The sequence below is a fragment of the Petromyzon marinus genome, chromosome 41, assembly GCF_048934315.1.
Source record: "Petromyzon marinus isolate PM22_M1 ecotype Great Lakes invasive population chromosome 41, UKy_Petmar_22M1.pri1.0, whole genome shotgun sequence".
In the NCBI taxonomy this organism is placed as follows: Eukaryota; Metazoa; Chordata; class Hyperoartia; order Petromyzontiformes; family Petromyzontidae; genus Petromyzon; species Petromyzon marinus.
In genome coordinates, this window is record NC_133707.1 from 6,529,159 (window position 1) to 6,556,704 (window position 27,546).

Genomic DNA, 27,546 nt, shown 5'->3' on the forward strand with positions numbered 1-27,546 from the left:
TTCGCGGTTCACGTTACCCCTACTTTGTGCTCCAACAAAAATAAATTACAATCAAACAAGCGGCAACACGAAACAAATTAACAAATTAACACAGGGCGGTTAATTTACAACCTTTGATCACGGCAACACGGTGCGCGACGGCGACGCGAGCGCACCGGTCCGGTGGATAAAAAATCAATCCACGAGCAGAGGCAGCGCTAGGCCCAGCAGAAAGTTAAAAGCCCGACGCCGTCAGTGGCCTGAGTAGCGGCGCGCAAAGCACACTTACAGACTAAAGAGGCGGCCGCGCTCCGTGGGCTCCGCTATCGGCAGAGCCCCGCATTCATTTAGGCAGGGGCCAGCACCGCACCACGACAGCATGTAGGCCACCATGTCCGCCGCTGCCACTGCTGCTGAGCTCCCGCCGTCTTCTTCCCTCTGGGAGGTGTGGGCACGCAAGGCCGGGCAACGGGGCACATGCCAGCAACCGAGCGTGCGTTTTTTTTATCCGCACGCGGCTGCTCGTCGGTCGGTCAGTCAGCGAGACAGCCGGCCGGCCAGCCGGCGGAGCAGCTGACTGAGGCCAGCAACGCTCACTGCCAGTAACTCTGCCGCCCGTTACCACTGCCCCACAGCCTCCACCACACAACCGCTGAGCAACCGCGAGCTCTCTCGACTCTCGTAGACCCCACCCAGGCTGCGTGCAGTGCAGCCTTTCACCCGGACGCACACGAATGACTCAGCCAGAATATTTTCCCTGCTGGCAACACTCTGCCAAAGAATGCCAGCTAGCGACAGCGGGCTGTGGCATGGCATGTGTGGCCTGCATTACGTTTGGCACGTACGTATTTTTAAATTTGTTAACAGTGCCGTCTCGGGCTGCGGAACTTTTTTTCTACACGATCGAAAATATCTCTTTGCCATCTCGGTTCTAAAATAAAAAAATGCTTTTGGAAAACAAAAAGGTATATGTGCATTATCATACGATGTCCATCTCTGTGTGTTCAGATTACAGTTTGCAAGTCATTTCCTTGACAGGAAATAACAAGGTCAATTCGGCATGAAAACATACCCATTAAGTGTCACAATGGTATAAGCCAATTGTTCCACACAGCTAAGCCAAACATTCGTCACATGTAAATCCATATAGCATAGTTCGGGGGGGAAACGGCGGTGCAGTGGTTAGCACACTGCACTCTGAACACTGCAACCTGAGTTTGATTCCTGTACCTGGCCAATATTCCTCAATGACCATGGGCTCCACCACTTCAGCAAGCTGCAGTGAGCAGTGTGGCAAAGTATGGCCAAACAAACCCATGACTGACGTGGCATGGGAAAGCCTTGAATCCAGCAAAGGATTGACAAAGGGCCAAAAAAAAACCGCTCGTACAGCAGTACGTTAATCTGCTTTTTATAAACTTCCACGACAATGAAGCCAACGGTATAGCGCGCTCTGTGATGAATAGCCCATTATGTGATGGCTGTTATGGGCCATGTGCTATGGGTCCCATATGGCACGTGTTCCTGTGACAGATGGCCTTCCTCTTGAGCAACGTGGCCACAAGCTGCGCTCATTGTTGACATGTAAAACATGCCCAGTGTTTATTATGGACCTTGCATTAATTCGTGCTTATTATGGAGATACATTGATAGATATGCGCAGTAGTCTATAAACCACCCAGAATGTTCCCGATCTCATAAACACCTTAGAAGCAATGCACGGCTGAACCTAGTCAGGAATTCGATGGCCGCAACGCATCAAAATAATTGTCCGGTACTGTGGGGACTACAATGTGAGGAGCAGACGGAAGAAAAATCCATCGCTGTACTGTACCATACTCCAATGTCTGTACTCCACGCTTGCTTCATCAAGCCACACCTGCATGGTGTGGTATCGTCAATGAGCCGCCATGACCCACACGGTGTGGGGAGGCCATCATCCAGCAGTGGATTGATAAAAGGACTGTATCGTACATGTACATACATGTGCGTCCACATATATATATTTTTGCGCATCAATTGTGTCTGCGTGTAAATGGTCGTCACGGTTGATAGGGCAGCGGAAAAAAGGAATTTCACCGTACTCAACGGTGACGCTACGCCGTGACACACACACACACCATGCGACGACAAAGTTAGGGTTAAATAAAAAAAAATATGCGTGAAAAAAGCAATATCCTGGGCATTCGCATGGATACGCAAAGCTCTTTGTTTTAATTCCTTTTATATTGTGCTCAGAATCCTGTTTAAGCATTGTTGGAATTTCTTCACAGGAACTGGCTAACCCCGGCACCTGGCTATACAACACATCGTCTCCCACCTAACGACGTGAGGGTGGGCGCTGCTAAGGTGGGTGGGGGTGGGGGACGGCGGTCGAAGTGTGGAGGGGGTTTCTGATGCACAAAGCACATTCGCACGCAGGAATGTTGCCGCGTAAGAGATGGATGAGCGCACGGGAACATCCCACCGATCAGATGAAGCCTCCACGCCACACAGTTCCTGATGCCTTTGTGGTCACGGGAGCTGGACAAAGCTATAAACCTCATCGCTCGGCGATGTGTTTTTCGGCATGTTTGGTGTTTCGCTCCGCGTTGCCGGGAGCTTCTTCAGGGACTAATCAGTTCCTTACAAAGTTGCCGAAGCTCCAAGCACGTGGGAGAGAGCGAAATGTCGGCCAGCGTATCGAACAACACGCGGCACAACCCCGAAAGTGCATCGGAGAGCCACATAAAGCGCAACCACGAAAAATCCACGCAGCAGCAAAGATACCTTGAACAAACTACAAAACTGTCTGCAAGTGATGAAAGACGTATTGTACAGGAAAGTTCCAGCAGGCCTGAAGCATATAAGAACTGGTTTATTGCACCTTAGGCAGGGCCAAACTGGCCCCTGCAGTGAACAGCGAGGGCTTGTCCACATAAAGGCAGAAGGTGGCAGCAGGCAATGGTGGCTATATTGTACAGATGACTCCTAACAAGGATGAAATCGACAAACAGTTGTCGCATTGTCCTATCGCTGCCTAAACTTTACACAGCCACAATATTGAACCTTGCCAGTCTAAAACAAGATAGCATGGATTATGCAAACGTGACATTATGCACAGATGACATTATGCACACCTGACATTATGCACAAGTGACATGGGAGGATCCAGCCTCTGGTCATAATCGTGCCCGTTTGCCTTCATGCACTCTCCTATTGTGCCGTCTGCAATTTCCACGATTATTCCTAACTGCTAAAATCATAATGAGAATATTTATTAATACTGGAGAAATCCAATGAGCTATAAAGCTATTTTTCACAGATGAACGTTACAACCAACGATATAAAAACACAATAGAAGTGCAAAGTAATGAAAAAGGTAAAGAAATCACTCAAAATACAAAACTAAACTATTTTTTTTATCTTACCAGGTAAAGCGCACTGAGCTATTTGCTTCCTTTTCAGAAGCGAGCTGGCCACAAATGATAGCTCAACAAATTGGCTTATCACGTGGAAATTTCCAGCAGCAAAATATTAGAAATAATATAAATGCACGTTTCTACTTTGAGCTGTGCAATTTTCACGATTACTCCTAACTGCTAACTTTCCCTATCACCACCCCTCGTAAGGGCAAGCAGTTAAATTGTAATTCAACACAGATTGCCATTCAGTCTTAGAGACCCTCATGCATTGGATGCTACATATACCCAAAGTGTATTTTGGCATTTAAAGTGTAAAAGTGAGAATTAAGGGCACTTAAGAAAGGGTTCATATTGGCTGTACAAGTATTTGTTCGATAACTATTATTGTAATTGAAAATCAGATGAACTATAACAAAGGGAAACAGGGCATGCTCCAAATCTTGCTGTTGTGGGAAGCTCCGAAATACACCAGACCACCGTGTCTTTTCCAACAGGTCATTTGCTACCAAATGGAAATCAGTTAGTATAGACGCACGCGTATTTGACGGAAACAAGTTTCGGCACGTAACGAAAGAGCCAGCCATTTCATAATGTTCGAAAAATGTTTTAGGCGTGGCTGCAAAACACGTGCGTTTAACAAGCTTGAAAGTGCAAGAGAAGCAGACATTGCCGGGGCACAAGAATTCATTGGGTCGTCTCGGCGTGGCATGTTTCTTGCTGCCACGATTTTTCGGTGGCACACTGCGGTGGCCAATTTCGCTGAGGATATTTCAACAGAAACACGGCCACAATGTGGGTAGCAAGAGAGATGGTGATCGCCCGTGAGCCGTGCCAGATCAAAGGAAAATCCAGAAGGTAGATAAACACGGAGAGACATCAAGCCGTACTCTGTAAAAATAATCATCACGGCATGGCATGAGGAAGCCCTCATCCAGCAGGGGATTAACAAAAATGGCTATACATGCACAATCACGTTTCCTGAATGCCAGACTACTACCGCCACAGAGGGACATTTGTTCTTTAAAACGCTTACTACGATATTTGAACGTAAACATGCAAGGATGGTTTACTTTTACCATAATTGGGATTTATTTGCTGTACTTTGGAAGGGCGTACGAGGTTTTGGCACAAAGATACAGCTCTGGTCCCACGGGTATTGAAATTGTGGCGTACATTGTGTGGCAGTGCGGTTAGCAGCATTGGCTCGCGATAGAGATGTCATGCTGCATCAACGCACCGACAAACATTGGTTATCAAATTCGCGGACCAAAGATGGGACGGAGAGAGAGGAGATCAAAAAGGTCATGGTCAGCCACTGGCCTAAGGCAAGGAGGATGCAGGGCAACGCGTAGAACGAGCAGCAGAGCGGCTGACCCCGTGGAAATGGGACAATGCGAACAAAAAGTTTTGACAGGGGAGGGGGGTGCTGTTGCTGCATGTAAATCCCGAATTGACAGATTTTCACGTGTACATTTTAAGCATTGGGATGCTTGTGGCCAACACCTGTTACATGGTATGGATTTTTTTCTTTTAGCTATGAGGAAGAAACAGACAGATCCAGAGGAAAACCCATGCAGAACTGGGGTAGAACATAGAAACTCCACACAGGAAGGCACTCGAGTTGGGGATCTAACTCGGGCCCTTGTTGCCGTGACGCATAATTGTTACCACTGTGCCATCCTACTGCGGCTATATCAAGCCTGTGGATATAAAATGCTCATGCGTCGAGGTTCAGAAGAATTCCTCTTATCCGCAAGTCGATAACTTGCGACTCCTATTATGTGCAGGAGCTATAGGGTCCACGGACGCTCCTGTTACCCATGACCCTATTCTTCCTATTATCCGCATTCCTCTGCAAGAATCTTCTCCCACAGGAAAGTGGAGTAAACTCATGGATAACTCAGCGGATATTAGGATCTGCGACGTTCGTCCATACACTCACTGCAGATAAAGAGGACTTCTGTAAATGATTCCAATAAGGTTTGACACGAGGGACTGGCATACGAGAAGGCTACGCCGGACAACAACAGGATCGGGACCTCACAAAGCGCTTAACAATCCAACCCAGTCATCTACAGTTAGCATAAAGAACAACAATTAAGAGATTAAAATCTGCTAAATTAAACATAGCTCATTGCAGCCTCATTAACTGCTATTATACGTTGTTTGGGACAAATATGTCTCCGGGCATGATTTTAAGATGGACATTGAACTGGCAACCGCTACTGAGGGTGGTAAATTATTCTAATGGCGAAGAATGTAACAAAAAACGGTCCCATCACCGTTTTGAACATAGAAAATATTACATTTTCCTCCACCGCCCTACATTCTATACAAATGCCGAATGAGACTCATAAGACACCGCATCTTCAAGAGAGTCCTTGCCTATCACATCTGGCAGTTCACCAGTATTGATTCAAACAAGCCTGACTGCTGATGAGGCACTGTGTGTCGAAACCAGTCCACAGTTTGCTTGTGCTGAATCAATGCTGCTGACATTATCCACTCCCAGAAGTCCCGTGGAGCTGATTGTGTAAAAAAACACGCCTTTTTTTTTGCAAGACAAATATACAGTGAGGGAAAAAAGTATTTGATCCCCTGCTGATTTTGTACGTTTGCCCACTGACAAAGAAATTATCAGTCTATAATTATAACGGTAGGTTTATTTGAACAGTGAGAGACAGAATAACAACAAAATCCAGAAAAACGCATGTCAAAAATGTTAGAAATTGATTTGCATTTTAATGAGGGAAATAAGTATTTGACCCCTCTGCAAAACATGACTTAGTACTTGGTGGCAAAACCCTTGTTGGCAATCACAGAGGTCAGACATTTCTTGTAGTTGGCCACCAGGTTTGCACACATCTCAGGAGGGATTTTGTCCCACTCCTCTTTATAGATCTTCTCCAAGTCATTAAGGTTTCGAGGCTGACGTTTAGCAACTCGAACCTTCAGCTCCCTCCACAGATTTTCTATGGGATTAAGGTCTGGAGACTGGTTAGGCCACTCCAGGACCTTAACGTGCTTCTTCTTGAGCCACTCCTTTGTTGCCTTGGCCGTGTGTTTTGGGTCATTGTCATGCTGGAATACCCATCCACGACCCATTTTCAATGCCCTGGCTGAGGGAAGGAGGTTCTCACCCAAGATTTGACGGTACATGGCCCCGTCCATCGTCCCTTTGATGCAGTGAAGTTGTCCTGTCCCCTTAGCAGAAAAACACCCCCAAAGCATAATGTTTCCACCTCCATGTTTGACGGTGGGGATGGTGTTCTTGGGGTCATAGGCAGCATTCCTCCTCCAAACACGGCGAGTTGAGTTGATGCCAAAGAGCTCCATTTTGGTCTCATCTGACCACAACACTTTCACCCAGTTGTCCTCTGAATCATTCAGATGTTCATTGGCAAACTTCAGACGGGCATGTATATGTGCTTTCTTAAGCAGGGGGACCTTGCGGGCGCTGCAGGATTTCAGTCCGTCACGGCGTAGTGTGTTACCAAATGTTTTCTTGGCGACTATGGTCCCAGCTGCCTTGAGATCATTGACAAGGTCCTCCCGTGTAGTTCTGGGCTGATTCCTCACCATTCTCATGATCATTGCAACTCCACGAGGTGAGATCTTGCACGGAGCCCCAGGCTGAGGGAGATTGACAGTTCTTTTGTGTTTCTTCCATTTGCGAATAATCGCACCAACTGTTGTCACCGTCTCACCAAGCTGCTTGGCAATGGTCTTGTAGCCCATTCCAGCCTAGGGGAAAGGTCTACAATCTTGTCCCTGACATCCTTGGAGAGCTCTTTGGTCTTGGCCATGGTGGAGAGTTTGGAATCTGATTGATTGATTTGCTTCTGTGGACAGGTGTCTTTTATACAGGTAACAAGCTGAGATTAGGAGCACTCCCTTTAAGAGTGTGCTCCTAATCTCAGCTCGTTACCTGTATAAAAGACACCTGGGAGCCAGAAATCTTTCTGATTGAGAGGGGGTCAAATACTTATATCCCTCATTAAAATGCAAATCAATTTCAAACATTTTTGACATGCGTTTTTCTGGATTTTTTTGTTGTTATTCTGTCTTTCACTGTTCAAATAAACCTACCATTAAAATTATAGACTGATCATTTCTTTGTCAGTGGGCAAACGTACAAAATCAGCAAGGGATCAAATACTTTTTTCCCTCACTGTATCAAGGAGATGTTGTTTGTCTGCTTATCTATGGAATCTCAAAATTTACATCATAATATACAATGCAGTTCTGTCAAATTCATGTGTTCCAGTATGTAACAGAAAATACAGCGCCTTAAACATTTCTGTGGAAGAATGTATGATGTGCACATGGGTATAGCACAAGCCATAGTAGCAATGCCTTAACTGAACTTGCCCTTAAGTCAACTCATATGCTTATAATAATTACATGTCCACAAAAAGTGTAAGTTGAGAACTGCACGTCATTAGAAAGCCCTCAACTTTCAATTAGCGTAGTGCTTTTCCTTTTTGTAAGGACGGCTGCTACGAATAAGGAATAGTAACATAGGAGCTGGCCACACCATCCGCACTTCCTTTCAAACAGCGGGCTCTAGTTAGCCTCCACGTGATTTCACAAAGTTCAGAGAAACTCTATAAAGCCATGCGCGGTCGGGAAGTAGTCTGTGGTTATGGAGTCGTGACTGCGGTCACGAGAGCCGAGTTAATAACAAAGCTGCCCTGCCAGAGCTGACCAAACAGGAATGCACCCCGGGCTCAATGTTCCGTACACCTCAAGTACTCCGGGCGCAAATAAAGTAGTTGAAACTCAGTGTTTTGTCTATAAAAGTGAATAAAAATGTTTCACTTCGTCGGCCTACTGCCTCTCCCGGACCAATATTATCAAGAAGCATTTTGTTTTAAGCGAGCAAAACTATGGACCGGATTTGAACTTCCTGGATCTCGTCAGCAGTCTGGCTTGGAAAACAAAATGCAGCTGGATTACCAGGTGTCATTGACAAAAGCACTCCATAAAAACCATGGGAACCCGTTCAAAGTAAAAAAACAATGCCGTACACAAACTCAATACGCGCTGCCGAGACCTGTTATGTGTAAATTACGGCAGCCTTTACTTTTCAGCTCTTTATCACACTGCTGAATGAAGGCCTCCTCCACACCATGTCGGATGGCAGGGTTGTCCGACCATCCGTCGCCACGCTGCTCAGTGCAGGTTGGTAAAGGTGGAACCCAAATCTGATTCGGCTATCGCGAGCCATCTACGTTAGCCATGGCTGAGAATCAAACCCAGGCCACTGGGTTCACAGCGCTGTTTGTTCGCCGCTTTGTTACCACTCCACCCTTCCTGAATACACGTGACCTTAACTTTGTAAACGGTGCGTAAATAAAGTAAAGACCGTTTACGGCGTCTGTGCGGGGAGTAATTACCATAATATTTACGTCAACTTGTTTTTCCCCGACAGAAGAGATGGTGTGGAACGGTGGCGACGAACTCAATTTCAGTTTTCAGTTTAATTTATTAGCATAGCCCTGTGAGCTATTCGGCTCTTGAATCGGGTGCAACTGCAACATACAAAAAACAAAAACATGAACAAGAAAACATCTTATTCCCGGTCATCTGCGATGAGCAATATCTGAACAGGTTCTTGGGCCTCCCCTTTCAACCGACCCACACTGACCAGCGTGGTCAGGTACATTACATGGGCCGTACATTACATGGCAGGATGTGGCCGGGGGTGTTCATCTCTTTGAAATACCGAAGCTTCTCACTGGACATGAAAACGCTCGACAAAATTGGCCCTTGACGTTGGAATGAATAAAATTATATTTAATTTAGACCTAAGCATCTCTGGAGAAACAACTAGAGAGCAGGCAAACTAAGTTGACTGTACCACACAAGCAACACCACATTATTCATGAACGCTGCCGTTACAATAGAACAATATGAATGGCCACTGTCCCTTCTACCGAGCAGCCTTTCTAAAGAATGTCTACGTGATGCTTATCAAAGAGTCTGTCCCAACAGTGTTAAACCGTGCACATTCAACCAGAATCTTTTTTTAACAACCGACATTAAAATATCATTCGGCCTTGTCAACTACAATTGAGTACAGCAAGTTATGTAAAGTTTAGAATTTCCGTGGGGTTTTTTTTTTGTAAGAGAGGCGCTACTTCATTACCTACGCGTTGTGTTGTAGTTTGCGCAACGGTACCGTTTCAAAATAACTTTTTCCTTCTTGTCGCATGTGCTTAAAAAAAAAACACAATGTTGCTTAATACCACTGCATCCACCCCAGCTGAGGCTATTCTATGCGACCTTTGTGCTGCACCGGCTACTGTTTAAACACGTTACAAAAGGTGCACGTAAGTAGTAGTGGTGGTGGGGGGGGGGGGCCCGCTGGGTTCGGCCGAAGCAACATGGAGCGCTCTGTCAAGACAGGAAGCCAACCAAATGGGATTCATGCCACTTCGCAACAATATTGGGGATTTACCAAAAGGGATGTGGTTACGAATGCAGAACTCGAACTGGACTCACTCGCTGGCTGTAAGATTCATACACGCGCAAAAAACAACGTGACACATTTTTCCAACAACGCTCTCTGAAAGAGGAAATGTTATAAGGTGACATTTCAGGCCACCGGAACGTCTTTCGTGGCAGTTTTTGTGTTGCTGTTGTTGTTGTTAACCGTGCTACGAAATCAACAAGATATTGCGGCAACGTGCACTGTTTGCGAGTCGCTTGCACCCCTCCACTGCGCATGCCAAAATTGTTCCACGCTCATCAAAAATAAAAACTCCACCGAAACCAAATGAGCAAACGGAAAATTCAAAACCATAAAAAAACATTTCACAACCGACATGCGCACCCGTGTAAAATGCCTGCGCATCTCGCCTTTCTCTTTAACAAACGCCGCTCTGGGTCCCACGAAGCACCCCCATTGGCTGACGTGAAGAAGAAGACCAAAACAACAACAACCCCACATATAGTGGGAAAACAAAAACACATTTCCATCACGAACCTGAGGCGGGGTAGGGCCGTTGTCAGCAGCACACCCGCGCCAGCACCCGTCATTCACGCCAGCAAAGTGTGGAAAACCGGCGGGACGATGCTGCTCGACGGAGAGGAGAGCCGGCCCGGCTTGCCGCCGGACTGAAAGAACAACTCGACTCGCTCCAAGCAAGTCTCTCTCTCTCTCTCTGTACTTATCAAATCGTCGCCCAGCGATAACCAAACCCCCCCCTCCACCCCCTTACCCCAACCACCACCCCCTGCAACGGCAGCGGCTTCGGCCACGTTAATGAGCCCCCCTTTTTTTTACCTAATCGCCTCTCTCACCCCCCCACCCACCCACCCAAATTCCCCCCCCCCACCCAACTCACGAGGCCGCTACTCAAAAAAGTAAACTTTGCGCAAAGCTCGCAGTAATTAACCGCTATTTTTTTTCGAACGGCACGGAACGAACGCCGGGTCCTTCAGTTCATTTAAAATCAACGGCGGTTGTAATCTCACGCGGAGGCTTATAAACGCACGCTTTGGCCCCTTTTTTTCGTCGTCGTGTAACACTTTAATCAAGCGACGACTTCAGTCGAGGCGTGATGAGGTCTTTTTATTGTTTTGTTTCCCTCCCCCCCCCCCCACAACCACCTCTCCCTCCCGACATGCCCAACACGAGCCCAAGCGGCACAGAAGCAGCGTCCCCTCACCGACCGACGACACGGAGGAGTCCCAGCGATCATTTCCTGGTCTCAAAACCTCCTCCCGACGCCACGAGCCAAGGGCTGGGCGGGCGGCCCTCGTCGCCACGGCAACGGCCAATCCCAAGCCGCGATTTGTCAAAGCAAAAAAAAAGCCCCCCCCCCGTAGTGACGTCGCCGGGCGGCAGGCCAATGGCGTGCGCGTTAAGTGTCTTTGCCGGTCGCGCGCACGGGGTGATGTCATGCCCCGGACGAAGCGGCGGTGGCGGCGGCGGCAGTAGCAGCAGCCCCCCCGCCCCGCCCCGGCGAGCACGCCGCACGGTCGCGTCTCTTCGGCAGTTGCGTGCCGCCGGTGCCGTTCACATGTCCCCCCCCCCCGTGCCACGTGTGCACTTCCCTCCCACAAACTACGGAGGGTGCAAAGTCTCCTCGCCGCGGGGTTAGGGGCCATCCATTTAGTACGTACGCATGGAGGGAGGGGGTGAGGGGGGGGGGTTAACCCAAGTGCGTTCGCTTGCGAATGGGGGGGGGGGTATACTGACAATGTACGCATAGGAAACGGGGGGGGGGGGGGGGTGAAGCTTCGATAATAATTTGTCTACATTGGCCTTCAAATGAGTTAGATAGTACATTGGCCTTCAAATGAGTTAGTCTGGCGGTGGACTATCTGTTTGCTTAAACACGTTAATATTATTCATTCTTGATCGTTTCTGCGTGGACTAAATATCTGTGAGGGAGGGGGGGGTCAAGCGTACATACGTAGGTGGGGGGGGGTGTAGGAAGTTCGCGTGCGTACAGAGAGGGGGGTAGGGGTTGAGTTTTGGCAGATTTTTGCGGCGTGTGACACGTGGCGGTAACATTATTGCTGTTTTGATTTAAAGCTTTCGTGACTGCAGGAATTCATATTCTTGGTTCTTTTCGGTAAAGTCACGTAGAAGGGAAACAATAAAATAATAAAAATATAAAACAATTGTATTGTTTCTTGAAAGAAACAACAATATTATTGCCGTTGTTCAAATTCTGCTTGCAATAATTTATTGCGTGCAAACATTGTTTTCTTATAAACCGCTGTTCCACATCACACAATCAGTTTATCGTACGTAGAAGTACGTTAACTCCGTGGTCAAAAGGTTGGTTGGCTTTAATTTGTGCCCAATTACGGTGACTAAATGATCACTGCCCCCTTTTTGTCAATTCTGCTGCTGAGTGATGGCGTTGTTGGTCAGTGGGATTGTTTGACCGAGATGCTCGATGGGAGGTTCACCACACTGGTCAGTTCAATTATCATCACTCGCCACCGATGTCAGAAGCCATGGCTGGGAATTGAATTGAGGTCGCCGAGTTCATAACGCAGCATGTGCTAACCAATGCGTCAATTCAAACCCCTGTCAACCCATCCTTCCCTCCCCCCCCCCTCTCTTAATTACAATATTCTACGTGTACTTTTCATGCTGTGCAATTGAAACATATGGTCGGAGGCTCCCAAGGGTTATCACTTGGTTGTAATTGAGGATACCTACATTTAATTTAAAAAAATAGCACCTCCAATCGCTTTTGCATTTTATCAACCTGCTGTCAGAACTAATTACACCGTTTGCCCCCTTTTTTAAACTAAAATGCTGATTTAGAAAACATTTTAAGTTACAGTGCCAAGATCTGCAAGCCCAGCTCTTGTCCTGAATATATATTTAGCAATGTCATCGCTGATAGCAACAAGGAGAAAGGTCAAGACAATTCTCGGTGGTAAAGATTATTTTTTCCAAACAAGTTATTTGGTGGTGATGCATCGCCACTGATGCGCAAGCACGATTAGCAAAAGAAACTCAACACATTCATCAATAACAATGCATAGCTTGAAAATGACAAAATATATATAATATAGGTGACATTTCGGGTAATGCCCCCTTCTTTGTAGCACACGCACAAACAAGGGCCATTAAAGCACGGGACAAAAAGAGATACATTCTAGAAAGTAGAGTACGCAATACAAGGCGTCTGTGTGCGCACGTGTTTATAATAAATCTTTAACGTGCATCTAAACAAACGGAAAGCAGCTTATAAACTTTCTATGACGAGCAAAGCATCGGGCACGTTCATAAATACTGCAGAGCGATGGAGATTGGGCGTGTTTAAAAATAGGTTTTTGCTCCCATGTAAAATTTATGAGCAAATCAAAAGGACGGAAGGGGGGCCGCTGCTTCAACTGCGTGTGCAGACATCGCCTTTGTGGAGAGGTATGATGTTCACCTCGACATCGCTCGAGTAATTCATCAAATTAATTCTGGCTTTACATTTTCTCACGAAGAACCATTAGGGGACATTTAATGTGGTAATTATAACAGCTGGGCTGGTTCATTCTTTACATTTTTAAGAGGCAGTCTGCTCTGTAAATGGGTCACACGCTGCTCTGTATTCGGGGTATGTAGTTTAAAAAAAAATTGTTTGACGGAAAACCACACTGCTGGCGAAAGCAGCAAGAGGGGAGTACAGGGCCATCTAGCGGAGATCAGCAGCGAGTAGCGTCAAAGGTCACGTGTGGAACGACGATTTAACGTCCTAAAAATATATAAGCGGGCACAATTCGCCTTCCATACCTGTAAAATATATAAAGTGCTTATTTTTAAAATGTATATATACTATATAATTATACATATAATTATATATTAGAAAAAATCTCTACACATCCCATCAGCCACGTGGCATTTCTGTGAGTGGATGTTTGCTCACCGACATTGGTTCAACAGAAGCGAAGTGTGGACCGGGCGACACCCACCAAGTGTATTTTATTTAAGCAGGTGAAGAACACTAAAGAGACCAAGGACAATCTCATTCGCAAGAGTGGCCAAGGAAATGACTCTGCCAGGAGGCGGGTGGAGGGGCAATCATTGCTATGTATAACCCCAATTGAATACAGGGACTCCTCTACTTGCGAACGAGTTAGATTCCAGAGGTCTGTTCGCAAATCGATTTGTTCGTAAGTCCAACTTTACGTCTGTCGATTCCAAACGTGCTGTTACGGCATGTACACTAAACACGGGGAATGGTTTAAAAGTTGTATAATGTCCCGTAGATGTAGATGTCACTGGTTCTTCATGTTCTGCAGATGCAGATGCCACCACCGCCATCGATTGCGCGGCGGTTGAACTTACGACTCTCGGTCCAAACAGGCAACCAGACATATGGACGAGTTTGTTCCTTATCTCTGAAAGTTCGTAAGTCGAATATTCATAGGTAGAGAAGTCCCTGTCATTAGCGGTGTCATTTTCAAATTTGGCAAATTTGGACCCCGACGCCGGCACACGACGGCTTACTCTTGCGAATGACGCCAGGGGATCTTTTAACATCCAATGTGAAGCAGACGGCGGGTATTAACATGGTTGTTACGCCCGCGGTGTTAATCAGGGAGACCAACAGTAATCCTCCGCAATATGCACGCTCATATTATTTCAAAATACTCGAATCAGCGATCGCTTCATTGGGGGCAGGCGTTTATCACAAAGCCCCATGGCACCCATTGCTTGCTTCCCAGGTGTACTGTGGAAGTTGAGGGTTTCCTAGCAGTGAACGGTTCCCGTTGTTTATTGGTCAGATTCCACACGAGATCTGAAAAAGTTCGTCACCTCATTCGGCAACAGAAAAGAGACGTAATAAAGGTTTTTGGGTTAGATCGCGTTATTTATAAATGTGTCGTATTTTTAAATAATACATACAATTCCTTATAGGGGAAACACATACTGATTAACGGATTACTAACGTAGCATATAATCACAATAACACACATTACAACTAATTACTAATTACAACTCATTACTAATCATAACCATTGACTGATTACCAATCGATTATATAATTACAATACCCCCCCCCTCAAATCACTGCACCTGAATGAGTTAAATGATGACGTCACCCTGCTGCTCTATTTAAGACCGGGAGCAAGTGAGGGCTTTACCATTCTGGCGAATTGCCCGATGATGCTGGATGTAATTACCAGCGAAACGACGTACTCAAACTTTAAGTGATGTTGATTCACTCTTCAACACACCGGTGGGCTAAAGTAGTGAACTATTTGGCCTTTGTAAATGTGACACATTTTTTACTGTTTGGCCGTGTCGGGTGGTGGAGGGTTACGACACATTTATAAATAACGTGATCTAACCCAAAAATCTTTATTATGAATATTGGTCGCGAAAGTCTACGTGTTAAACAGAAAAGAGACGTTCTACAGCACCATAATCACATTAAACCCAAGGCAACCACTCGCCACTGACTCAGCACTGAACCAACTGTCCGTGCGCTACTGTCAATTTAAACGTTCCGGTCCATCGGCAGAATCAGCATTTCTCTTGTTGAAGGGATAAAAATGCTGACTGAACAATAAAAACACATCTAAAAAAAGTTGGGTGGTTTGTTTGGACACCCCACGACACCTACAATGGCTGTGCCCCCCTCAACGGCTGTGCCCCCCTTAAGCCGGCCCATCATGTTTGCACCAGACGCTGTAATCCTCCCCCCGCAGCCACGCACCCACCCTTTTTGCTGCTCGCACTCCGCGGCTGCCCTGGCCGCCCTGGCCGGTGAGGCATGCCACGCGATCCACCAGATAGATTAAGCTTTCAGAGGGCCACACTGTTTTGTTTGACCTTCACAATGCCATACACATGGTCCATTTAATAAGTTGACATGGCTAGGATGAAAGGTGGCAGACTAAAAGCTGCGCTGTAATTTAAATAGCGTCGGGTTTCCTTTTTGTGCAGATATTTTTTTGGACGCAACATAACTTAAGAAAATGTGATTTCATGGACTCGGAAAGCCTGGTATACAACACCTGACAAAGACAACTCAGGACAGGAAAAAGTGGAGAGAGTTAACAGCCAAGGCATCGGTGAGACCCGCACGATCGTTGTGGGTTAAGGTAGCTGGCAATGATGAGGTTAAAATATAAGATGAGAAAAAACAGGACGTTGTATGCCCAACATACGCCTATGTCAAATATGCCACATATATATATTGTTCGTTTTCAATTGCACATCAATTCACACACTCCCACGCCAGCAATAAGCTTCAAACGAACCCACCTTTGAAATATGGTTATTGTTCCGGCCATTGTCGAAATTTTTTACAAATGCTAATTTTAAAATGCCATTGTGACTATTATTGGCTCTTTTTTCACACCCTCGCAAGTGATATTACATCTTCATAGAGCCTTGTCTGGTTATAGATGAATCATTAATGTTTCATTTGTGAATCATGGGACCTCAATGGTCAAATCAATGAAGACTTGATTTATGTAAAAAGGCATTCTAAAATGTATTTAATACATAGTTTGCCTTAACATCACCAGCTAACTCAGATTAAAACCAAAGTAAAATTAATCATTAAAACTTGTATCAGATCTAACGAATTCAAAACCAACAATTCACAGGTCCAGAAAAATCAAACAATCATGTTAATTGAGAATGAGCTCACCTCACGGATAACGGTAATCCTGGCGAAATCTCTCCCCGCTCCAAGTCCGCTGTCGCGCGACTGCTCAGCACGTTTTCCGAGCGGCTGTTTGAAACCGCCGATTGATGCTGGGAGATAACCTCGGCGCTCAAAACACTGGTCAGGCCTCCTTCTAAGGCCCCTTTCTGCCCGGCAAAGGCACGGTCGGGAACGCTCGCAAGGCTCACGCAAGCCGGCGACGAAGATTTCGATCGTCTCTGCTCGCAAGAGGAATTCCCGTCGGCGGCGGTCAATGAGCGTTGTCCTTCCGCGTCTCTTTGGCCCGAGTCACGATCTGCATCACGAACTGCAGGGACCGTCAGACCCTCTTCGGCCTGCGTCACATCGGAGTCGCCGCTCCTCGCGTCGGGCGGGCTCTCTGCGGCCTTCTGCTCCCAGACCGCCGAGTCCGCAGAGCTATCGCCCTCCGTCCTTCGCCGGGCGTCGCGAGGCGGACCCAGCGGCGACGTCCGCTCGTCGCTCCGACTCCGCGGCTGGGGCGAGTGGCCCGCGTCGTGCGGCGCCGACGGGGGGGACAACTCCCGCAACGGAGAAGAGATGCTCGGGCTGCCGGCGAAGTTCAGAGAAGGAACTGGCGAAGTGTCCGAAGCGTCCATCATCCACTCGCGAACCCCCGGCGTGAGCGTCGCCTCGGAGAAATCGAAGCAGGGCTCGTCGTCGTCGGCGGCGGCGGCGCTTTCCAGCTCACCGGATGGAGGGGCGGCCGAGCTGAGAACGTCGAGCGAGTCCATGCTCGAGTAGGACATGCCGCGCTCGTGGTGAGCCTCTAGGATGCTCTCAGCGTCGCGGCTGAAGGTGTCGGTGCTGGGATCTTCGGCACAAATGACACCGCTGCCGCCGCCGGCAATGCCGGCGCCGCCGCCAATGCCACCGCCGCCCTCTCCTGGCACCAACTCCACGCTGCGCCGGATCTCACGCATCATGAGGCTGCAGGGGAAGGTTGCGGTGTTAAGTGGTGTACAGTTAGCATTCAATGATCAAGCCCACGTCCCTAGAGATCCATGAACTGTGACTTCCGGGTCGCGATTTTATTCGAGATAATTTTTGTTTTATTTGTAGTGTAAACTTCTCTTTTTTGGAGAGTTATGTTCAATCCATTAGCTTCGAGTTAATCTGCAATTGCAGTGCTGCAAATTCAGCGACAAAATTTGTGGTACTCTTCCATGCTGGTCAGATGTCTTGGAAGAGGTGAGAGTACCCTCCATTTACCTTGCCACATGAGACCCACCGACCGACAAATAAACCGTAAATAATTAATTGTTACGCATGCAATTAGATGAATGTATCACGAGCGTAAGTATCAATTTTAATCAATTGAATCGATGTATAGATCTGTTCCTTGCCTGTACCGTGGCCCCCTGGGATGGAGCAGTGGTGCAGTGGTTCGCGCACTGCTCGACGAACCCAACGACCCAAGTTACATTCCTGGCAACGGCTATCATCAGTCAGTGGCTAGCGATTCCCAGTCCTGGACACCTCCGTTTATCAATCCACACTAACCAGCGTGGTGAAGTATGGTCAAACAACCCCACAAATTACTCGGCGAGGGGAGGCGACTGGCAAACGGATGTACAATTACATTTTTGATTTGAAGCTTTCGTGACTGCAGGAATCCATACTCTTTGGTTCTTTCGGTAAAGTCACGTAGGTATAAAATATAAAATATACCTACGTGACTTTACCGAAATAACAAAAGAGTACAATTACATTGTCTTATCTCGTCTGAAAAGCGCATCACAGTGGATTGTGATTACCACCTCAGGGAGGTGGATTTATTATCTGATGTCATCTTTTTTAAACATTGCTCTCTGAAATTCCACCCCCCCCCTCCCCCAACACTCCAGGTGACAATACGTGATAACATGTATTTGCAAGAACGGGCAAACGTTTCAATATGCATAGCGGTCATAACAGAGTGGTGGCACAATGGTTAGCGCACTTCACTAAGAGCCTGGCAACCAGAGTTTAATTCCTCGACAACCAGTAATATTCGAACTGGTATCGGGCGGCCGCACTGATCAGTGTTGCTGTCCTTCCCCGCACCTCCAATTAGCACGGTTGGCTACGTACGGTGCGAAAGACGTTCAACACAACAAACGTCAAGTAACTCCGACGACCCACAAGGCAGGGGGATGCCTTCATTCAGCAGTCGATCGATCGTGTCCTGCGATAATGATGAAGTAAGGATATGTACGTAACTAAATAAGTAAATGCCATACGCCGGCGCGGATGCCTCTCGTACCTGGCCAATCCCCCCTCTGCCGTGGGACCCTTGTTGGGGCTCTCCGGGCAGACACGCCCAGGCTCCACAAACACCTCGTCCTCCAGGGGCACCTCTCCATCCTCCTCTGCCGCAGCGCTGCACTCGTCCTCAACCCTCCTCTGTCCGCTCGCTTCTTCCCCTGCGGCCTCCTCTCTGGCGGCGAGTGGCATCACTATGCTCAGTCCCGTCAGCTCCGTCGGCCGGGGTCCCGTCGCACCTAAGACAGACTGCACGCCAACTCCCTGGGTGTCCGAAACACGTCTGACCTCAGCGTGTCCTCCATCGATGTCCCCCCTTGGCTGCTCGGAGCTGCCCTCGCACGGGGGATCGTCTTCTTCTGAAATGACGAGGGAGTCTAGTTCCAGGCAGCCGTTGAAGTCGTCCGAGTGCGATACTTTCCTGTCCTTCGAAGGAGCGCTTCCGGTTGCCCTTCCACGGTCCCCGTCGGTCGCCTGCAATTGCTCCGAGTCGCCGTCTTCATGTCTGCGGACGCTTGGCGCCAAGTGAGTGGGGCCACCGTCGGCCTGGGCCGTGATCAGGGATTTGTCATCGGGCTGAACGGCGCCGGCCGTGTCCATGCCCTCCGCTGCCGCTTCGGCCCCGCCGTCTGTGTTCGTGTCCTCGCTGCCGCCGTCCCTTTGGCTCACGTGCGCATCCTGAGATTCCGCATTGAGGTTTGACTCCCGCTGGCCTGCTGCTCGACACGGACAATGTGACGATGTCATGTGATCAATCGACGTTCATGCCAGCGTCATAGCAATAATAATAATGAGTAAAAATAATCACCGGAAGCAGCATTGCCTTCATCACTGTCATCGGCACCATCAACAGCACCAGTAGCATATCAGCAGCAGTACAGCATTCCTCATCATCAGCAGCAACAATATCAGCAATATTACCTTCATCCTCGGCCGCAGTAGCAGCACCAATATGTAAACGTAGCATTGTCTTATCATTATCAAAAGCAGCAAGTAGCAGAAGCGTCACTATGAAAGTTATACAATCACAGTAATTTAGTCACATCAACCACATTTATTATAATTTCACGCTCATCACATTTATTGCATCACTGCCGTATTCTCACCATATCCAACGAATGAAAGTAATTTGCCACCATTAGGGCACAACTCACGTATAAAAGTAACGTTGATATTCTTTCCTATTTTTTTTCTCGTTCTGTTTTTTTCTAAGCCACTGTTACAAGACCTTGATGGGAACGCCGTGCAGTGCTGATGAAAGCTCATGCATTATGCATGCTCGCCCGTATTGACGTGACCGACACCTTCATGTGAAACAAGTCACCTTCAAACAGGAAATCATCCCGCTGACGGTTCGTGGAAGAACATCCACTCGAGTCCGGGGTACAATTACACTTCCTTCCTAAGGACGTGACACAAGTACCGGGCATCATCGCAGCCTCAGTTGCAGGCCCGGTGCTGCGTCATGCACCCGTGTTGCCGTACAGGGACAGCTGCCACTAGGGGGTCCCCTTAGATAGACTGCAGCAGGGCTTTTAAATGGTTGAGATGAATAATGGCTGCTTTGAGTTTGTGAGGAAATTAAGCGGCCTATAAAAGCGGGACCTTATCCTTGATTTCTGGGCATATCTGTCTGGGTTAGTAGCCAAGAAAAATATTTCCGCATGAGGCACATGACATCAAGAATACCTCTCGCTATGGCCGTGGTTAGCAGTCACATGCCTGCTCCACTCTACCAGAGACCTTGACAATATTCCATGGGAAATTAAACCTCTGCTGCTCAAGCCGGTATAAAGAGATCTAACAAGCGTAAAAATGTTACTGGACACGAACTGTCTCCGTCTGGAGGTACGGGAGTACAGTCGAGAACTGGGATTACCTGGCCCGTGACATTTTCTGCGCAGCATGGAGACAGCTAATAACAAACGTGAGCATCGCTTTCTGGGTTGTTAAATAATAATAGGACGGGAACCCGTTTCCAGTGGAATCTTAGCAATGAACTGGCTTAAGAACCGTAAGCCAGTTTCAACCACCGACACGAAAGAGAGCTGCCACACCAGTGTGGCAGCTCCCTTTCGTGTCTCAGTCAAAAAGAGACCGTGACGTTTCCTTTGAAACACCTCTTTTATGTCGCAAATCAGGACTGTAACCCTATTTTACCGGTTTGAGTCCATGCAGTTAACAACGGTAACCCTAAAAAAAACCATTTTAACAACCATTATTTCATTCCACGCCGAGCTTCCTGTGAGTTAGATTAATTTGTTTTTCCTATTTTTAGGAGTCTCACAAAAAAATATATATGGGCGGTGGACAAGGCCTGGCGGTAGCGCGTTCACCGCTTGTTCAGATTGAGCTGCCGCCCTGGGTCATACCGAATTAACAAAAAAAAATACGAGCCATGTGCTTCACTGTGGACGTCAAAGCCCCTTTAACACGTAGACTTTCGTGACCAATATCATCCATAATACAGGTTTTTTTGGGGGGGGTTAGATTACATGACTAACCTTACTAATTGGCTGTGTTGGGTGGTGGCGGGTTTAACGACACATTTATATATTAATGCGATCTAACCCCAAAAAAAAATCTGTATTATGGTCAAAGATCCTATGCCGTCAGTCACAAAAACGAGTGCCATCGTGTGCCGATGTCATGGCCCAAATTTTCTAAATGACACGACAAATTACGAATTTGGGATTTTACACGCACGCGCGCATAATAGCAATCATTGCCGCGGCTGCAACAGGGTCCGCCTGTCGAAGGAGTCATGGGACTCCGTGATGGTCCCCTCGGTAAACAGGTGTGAAAATAGTAATATACAGATGCGGTATATCCCAGGACAAAGATGCGCTATGACACCAGCAACCTGAGACAGTCCATGGTAGAAACTGGGTCCACCGAAGGTAGCAAATCCTTACTTGCACTGGTGTATTTATATGGCCAATGAATGAATTAGCCGATAACCAACTAATTCAATTTGGTTGTCACATCATTCACCGTTATTGGCTACATCACGATATTGGAACCGCAAAATTACATTTATGCCCCATCAGGCGGTTACCGACAAGGTCAAATACCAGTGGTCTAGGGCCAGCGTCCTTCACTTATTTTCAGAGAGGGGCCGCTTTCGCCGATAAGACATCATCGGTGCGAGGGCCGCCACAACATGTCGAACCATTGTTGGGTTTGACAGCAGCACGATGATGATAATGATGGGGGGGGTCAAATTTTGATTTAAAGCTTTCGTGACTGCAGGGATTCATATTCTTGGTTCTTTCGGTAAAGTCACGTAGAAGGGAAACAATCAAAATATAGAACAATAACATTCTCACGACGTTTCGACTGCAACACAAGCAATCACACCTGATGATCACACCTGATGATGATTGCTTGTGTTGCAGTCGAAACGTCGTGAGAATTGTATTGTTTTATATTTTTATTATTTCATTGTTTCCCTTCTACGTGACTTTACCGAAAGAACCAAGAAGATGGGGGAGTCAGTTTAACACGTAGATTGTAAATGTTGTGGCTTGGCTCTCCAACACACCAGTGTGCTGTACTAGTGTCGCATTGGCAATACTAGTTGGCCGTGTCGGTGGTGTCGGGTTTTAACGACACATTATACATTTACGCGCTCTAACCCCACCAAAAAAACGTATATATGGATGATGGGGGGGGGCCTTGCAATGAAGAACACCGCGCCGAGGCTCATGGGCAATGAATCTGTGACATGGGTTGAGAGCCAGTCGGTTGGATACTGGGACATGCAGTACTACTCGCAGCTCTGCCATCTGAATCAAAGCGATATTGTTTTGTCTGTTAAAAAAAGTTGACTCGACAACACAATTACACATTCCACACACGTAAATGTACGTACTGTATACACGGGCGTTCTGCACACGGGGGGGGAGGGGTGTTATGCGGACTTTAATAAGCTGCTGGGGCAAGCGTTGTTAGCGAGCTCACGTTGGAGGCCAGCACGGCACGCGAGGGGGGCGGTCAGCACCACTCCCGGCCGCCTTTATCTCCCCCAGTGCTGAAGTTAACACAACGCCCCGGGTTCTCATTTACGGCCGAGCCGACCTCAGGGGGAAGGCCGAGAACCCCCGTTCTGATATCACCTTGGCACCGAGGATAGCCGTGGTCCGGAATCGAACTCCGATTGCCGGGATTGATCGATGTGAAACCAGTTGCAGCACCACTCCCCCTGCAACTGAAAAACCCCTCTAACGTGTCTACGCAAAACACACCAAGTTTAAAACAAAACACCCACACAGGTGCGCTCCACTGTACACGAAACATTGAAACACGCGCGGCACCAGCCGACCTTCGCCGCGGTTACATCACCAGTGCGCATTGGTGCCAGGCTAGGTGGCACTTTGAAGCCACGGGGAGCGTTGGAAGGCTCGCCCGGATGACGACCACAAGGGACACCAACACCCGACATTCGCCACCAAGTGACTGACGGTGCCGTCACCACGGCCGCCCGTGCCAGGCCACGTTTCAGTTTCCTTATTTTGGTATAGCCCTGTGAGCCATTCGGCCCTTGAATAGGGTGCAACCACAACAAACAAAAAAAAACACGAACACGAACAAGAAAAACATCTTAAAGTGACTATGTGTGACTGTGCAAACAGAAAATCCATGGGAAAAAAACACAGCAAAATATTCCTGAAAAAAGCATCGTACACCAACGCTGTGTGCAAAAAATTCCAGTGGGATGCAAGTCAAACAACAACAACCACAAGAAAACTTATATTAAGGCCATCAGTCTAACTCTGTACTGCAACAAAAACAAACATGCCCAAACTTTGAGGCCGCGTGAGGTGTCGAAGGCTGCTCGCTGACGGCAGGAGGTCTCGGGACAGAGCCAGCAGGTGCCATGGGGTGGCTGACTGAGATCACTCGGTGATGCACCCAGCTGTAGCCCCTACTGTACCCAGCTGTAGCCCCTACTGTACCAACAAGACGGACAGACTCCTGCACCATCGCCTGGAAGACGACTCCACCTGGAGCCCCGCCCCTCCACCCCTACACTCCTACCCACAGCCCCGCCCCTCAACCACCACCCACAGCCCCTCCCCTCCACCACCGCCCCTCCCCTCCACCACGGCCCCTCCCCTCCAACCCCAGCCACTCCCCTCCACCCACAGCCCCTCTCCTCCACCCACGGCCACGCCCCTCCACCACGGCCCCTCCCATCCACCCACGGCCCCTCCCCTCCACCACGGCCCCTCTCCCCTCCACCCACGGCCCCTCCCCTCCACCACGGCCCCTCCCCTCCACCCACGGCCCCTCCCCTCCACCCACGGCCCCTCCCCTCCACCACGGCCCCTCCCCTCCACCCCCAGCCCCTCTCACAAGAGGACGCGGGTTCGATCCCGACCCTAACGCTGCCTGGCTGCTGTATATTTGGAGTTTCCATCTCTCTCTTATCACCATCACGGTGGCGTGATGTTGACTACCTCGCCTAGCATACAGGAGGTCAGGAACGTCCTACCAAGTGGTTTTGCAGTCGGCGGCGATGTTGTTAATTGTAATACAAATCGGTTAATTTGCAGGTAAATCTTTCAGCATTTGGGATGTTTGGCCAATAATAGTCACATTGTGTCGTGTTGTTCTTTAACGACCCTCAAATTGAGAAACAGTCACGAGTGGTGAAATATAAGAATATGCTTCACCATTTCTGTCAATAAAACAGGTATATTCTTAGCTTTCGATTTAAAGCTTTCGTGACTGCAATGATTCATCTTCTTTGGCTCTTTCGGTAAAGTCACGTAGAATGAGAATAAAATAATAAATTGATAAAATAAAATAACACAATAATATTCTCACGACGTTTCGGCCACAACACAAGCGGCCTTCATCAGGTGAAGGGGCGGGACTGTCTGGTTCTCATTCTACGTGACTTTACCGAAAGAACCAAAGAAGATATTCTTAGCTCTTTCGGTAAAGTCACGTTGAAGGGAAACAATAAAATTATAAAATATATAAAACAATAAAAATTCTCACGACGTTTCGACCATAACACAAACGGTCGTCATCAGGTGTGTCGGTTCGCATAAATTATTTTATTTTTTTACGGTGTTCTTATTTATTTATTTAAAAAACGTCAGCGCCACGCGCAGCGATTTGGCAGTTTATTTAGAAGGACTAGTCCATCTATGTTCTGAAAAGAGGAGGGGGGAGACGAAAAAATAATGTATGCTGTCTGAAAGCCACCGTAAGCGTGAACAATCAATTAAGACCCGAAATGGTTTATCAAATCCTCCCAATGATTGCTAAGCCAGAATCCATCTTCTCGGTTGAAATTGTCTCTGTGCTTGTATATGTGGATAGCCTCATAAAACAGGTGTTAAGATGTTCAAACACCAAATATATACCCTTTTGCGAAGCATCAAGTCTGCATTGACCGCACACACACAGCACCTGTGGCAAAACATGAGCAAGTAATTTTGTATACTTGCAAAAATGGTCCCACGGACGGTCACGAGTGGATCGGTGATTTCCACCGTGAGTGCACGGTGCTAAGGGGCCGTCCATAAATGACGTCACGCGATTTTGGACGATTTTTTTTACCCCCCACCCCCCTCGTCACAAGGCGTCACAAAAAGTCAGACCCCCACCTCAAATATGACGTCACAAAGTTCTGGTCTCCTCCCCCCCCCCCAAAACCAAATTTCCATTTTGAAAATAAAACATGCTTCAAATCGCTTTAAACTATTAACATTGTAGTGCGTATTTGATGTGGCGCTGCACTCTGATGTTGTAGGAGTGTTATTAAAACAATTAGTGTTGTTATAACAATTCTATATTTAATTAAAGTTGCGCATTTTGATGTGACGTCACATTTCTCAAACCCCCTCCCCCCTCGTCACACATCGTCACAAATGTCTGACCACCCCCCCCCCCCCAGGCGCGTGACGTCATTTATGGACGGCCCCTAATGCATGTGCGGAAGGCCGAATATTCCGGAATGAACCACATCAATTATAACAAAGACCCCCTACCGTGCAGCCTTCACAGACTGTTGGGGCAAGTGCTGTTAGCGAGCACCTATGAAGGCCGGCCCGGCACACGAGGTGGGTGGGTGGCCAGCACCACGCCCGGCCGCCTTTGTCTCCCCAAGTGTCGATATTTACATCCACCGCACCAGGTACTCATTTGAGGCCGAGTCGACCTAGGGGAGGCCCAGGACCGGTTCAGACAATCCTCACTGGGTGTTGGGCCAACGAGCGAGAATCGAACTCGGCTCGCTGTGGTCCGTAGGGCAGCGCGCTAGACCGCTACGCGACCGCTCCCACACCCCGGTTACCGCTGCAACGAGCAAAGTGCTACGAAGCGTCACACAGGGGTGGCATTGGGAATTCTGTTGTCAATGGTCAATATCGCCACTCGGATCAATGCCACGTGCTCCCGGGCAAATTCCATTGCTCGTACGGGCGGCAAGAGTGCGGGCAGCATTCCGTTGAGGCCACATCCCTCTCGGGAGGGCAACAGGGGCCAGGAGAATAACATACATCGAGCGATGCTTCATATCCATCAGTCGGACTGGCACTAATAAGGGGCCGTGCATAAATGACGTCACGCACCTGGGGGGGTCAGACATTTGTGACGATGTGTGACGAGGGGGGGGGGGGTTTGAGAAATGTGACGTCACATCAAAATGCGCAACTGTAAATAAATATAGACAACACGTTCTACTTAATTAAATATACTTTTTATATAAATGTTTTCTCCTATAACATCAGGGTGCAGCGCCACATTAAATACGCACTACAATGACAATAGTTTAAAGCGATTTGAAGCATGTTTATATTGGGGGGGGGGGGGTAGAGCTTTGTGACGTCATATTTGAGGGAGGGGTCTGACTTTTTGTGACGCCGTGTGACTAGGGGGGGGGGTCAAAAATCGCGTGACGTAATTTATGGACGGCCCCTTTCGCATATGCATGTGGCTAACTTATTTCTACCCGAAGTCCTCTACTACTGTATGCCGTTTGAATTCACTCCACGTGCGGCCACATTGTGTGTGTGTATGTACTGTGTGTGTACTGTGTGTGTGTTCTGTTTGTGTACTGTTTGTGTGTACTGTTCTGTGTGTAGTGTGTGTGTGTAATGTGTGTGTGTGCTGTATATGTACTGTGTGTACGGTCTATGTACTGTGTTTGTACTATGTGTGTGTGGGTACTCTGTGCGCTACGAGGCAGGCAACTGCCTCCTCGTGCAATTTCGCTTTGCGCGCCCCGTTCTTTGAACGCATCCACTACTACTCTGACTGCCGCCGCACAGAGCAAAGGAGAAACCTTTCTTGGAATGTTCGGCCAACTCCAGATGGACGTTCATCCACTCCGCTGTACTGCCATACCCTGGCGAACCGGGCAATGGAAAACCTCGATGCCCACGGGTCGGCAGGCTCACGAATGATGATGATGACGACGACGACGTGCCATCCACCAGCCGTTGCCTCGAAAAGCAGTGGTGGGAATGGGCCGGCACGCCGTGGTGGGAGTGAAAATGTGAACCCGACTGCGTTCCGGATAGAATAAATAATTCATCTTTTTTTTAATTGACTCACGTACATATAGACCAACTCGACTAACAGAGACACCCACAGACAAGCTCAGAAACCCACAAACACACAAATACCCATAGAGACCCACAGACACACACATAGACCCATAGACACCCATAGAGACCCACAGACACACAAAGAGACCCACAGGCAAGCGCAGAAACCCACAGACACATAAA

General features: G+C 47.9%; 1 protein-coding gene across 8 annotated transcripts in view; it reads right to left on the reverse strand.

Annotated features, from left to right (window-relative positions):
- LOC116951063 (PH and SEC7 domain-containing protein 2-like) overlaps window positions 1-27,546 on the reverse strand; it is a 195,378-nt gene that overhangs the window by 92,595 nt on the left and 75,237 nt on the right. For 4 of the 8 annotated variants that reach the window (XM_076073282.1, XM_032969429.2, XM_032969426.2 and 1 more), the window contains 2 exons: window positions 18,798-19,512; window positions 16,517-17,482 (listed from right to left, as the gene is read on the reverse strand). In XM_076073282.1, the coding sequence (XP_075929397.1) occupies window positions 16,517-17,482; window positions 18,798-19,396 (1,565 nt within the window). In that variant the 5' untranslated portion in view covers window positions 19,397-19,512. Of the gene's footprint in view, window positions 1-268; window positions 2,217-10,374; window positions 10,593-16,516; window positions 17,483-18,797; window positions 19,513-27,546 lie in introns of those variants that run through there. The other 4 variants (XM_076073286.1, XM_076073285.1, XM_076073284.1 and 1 more) reach the window with 2 other exon arrangements.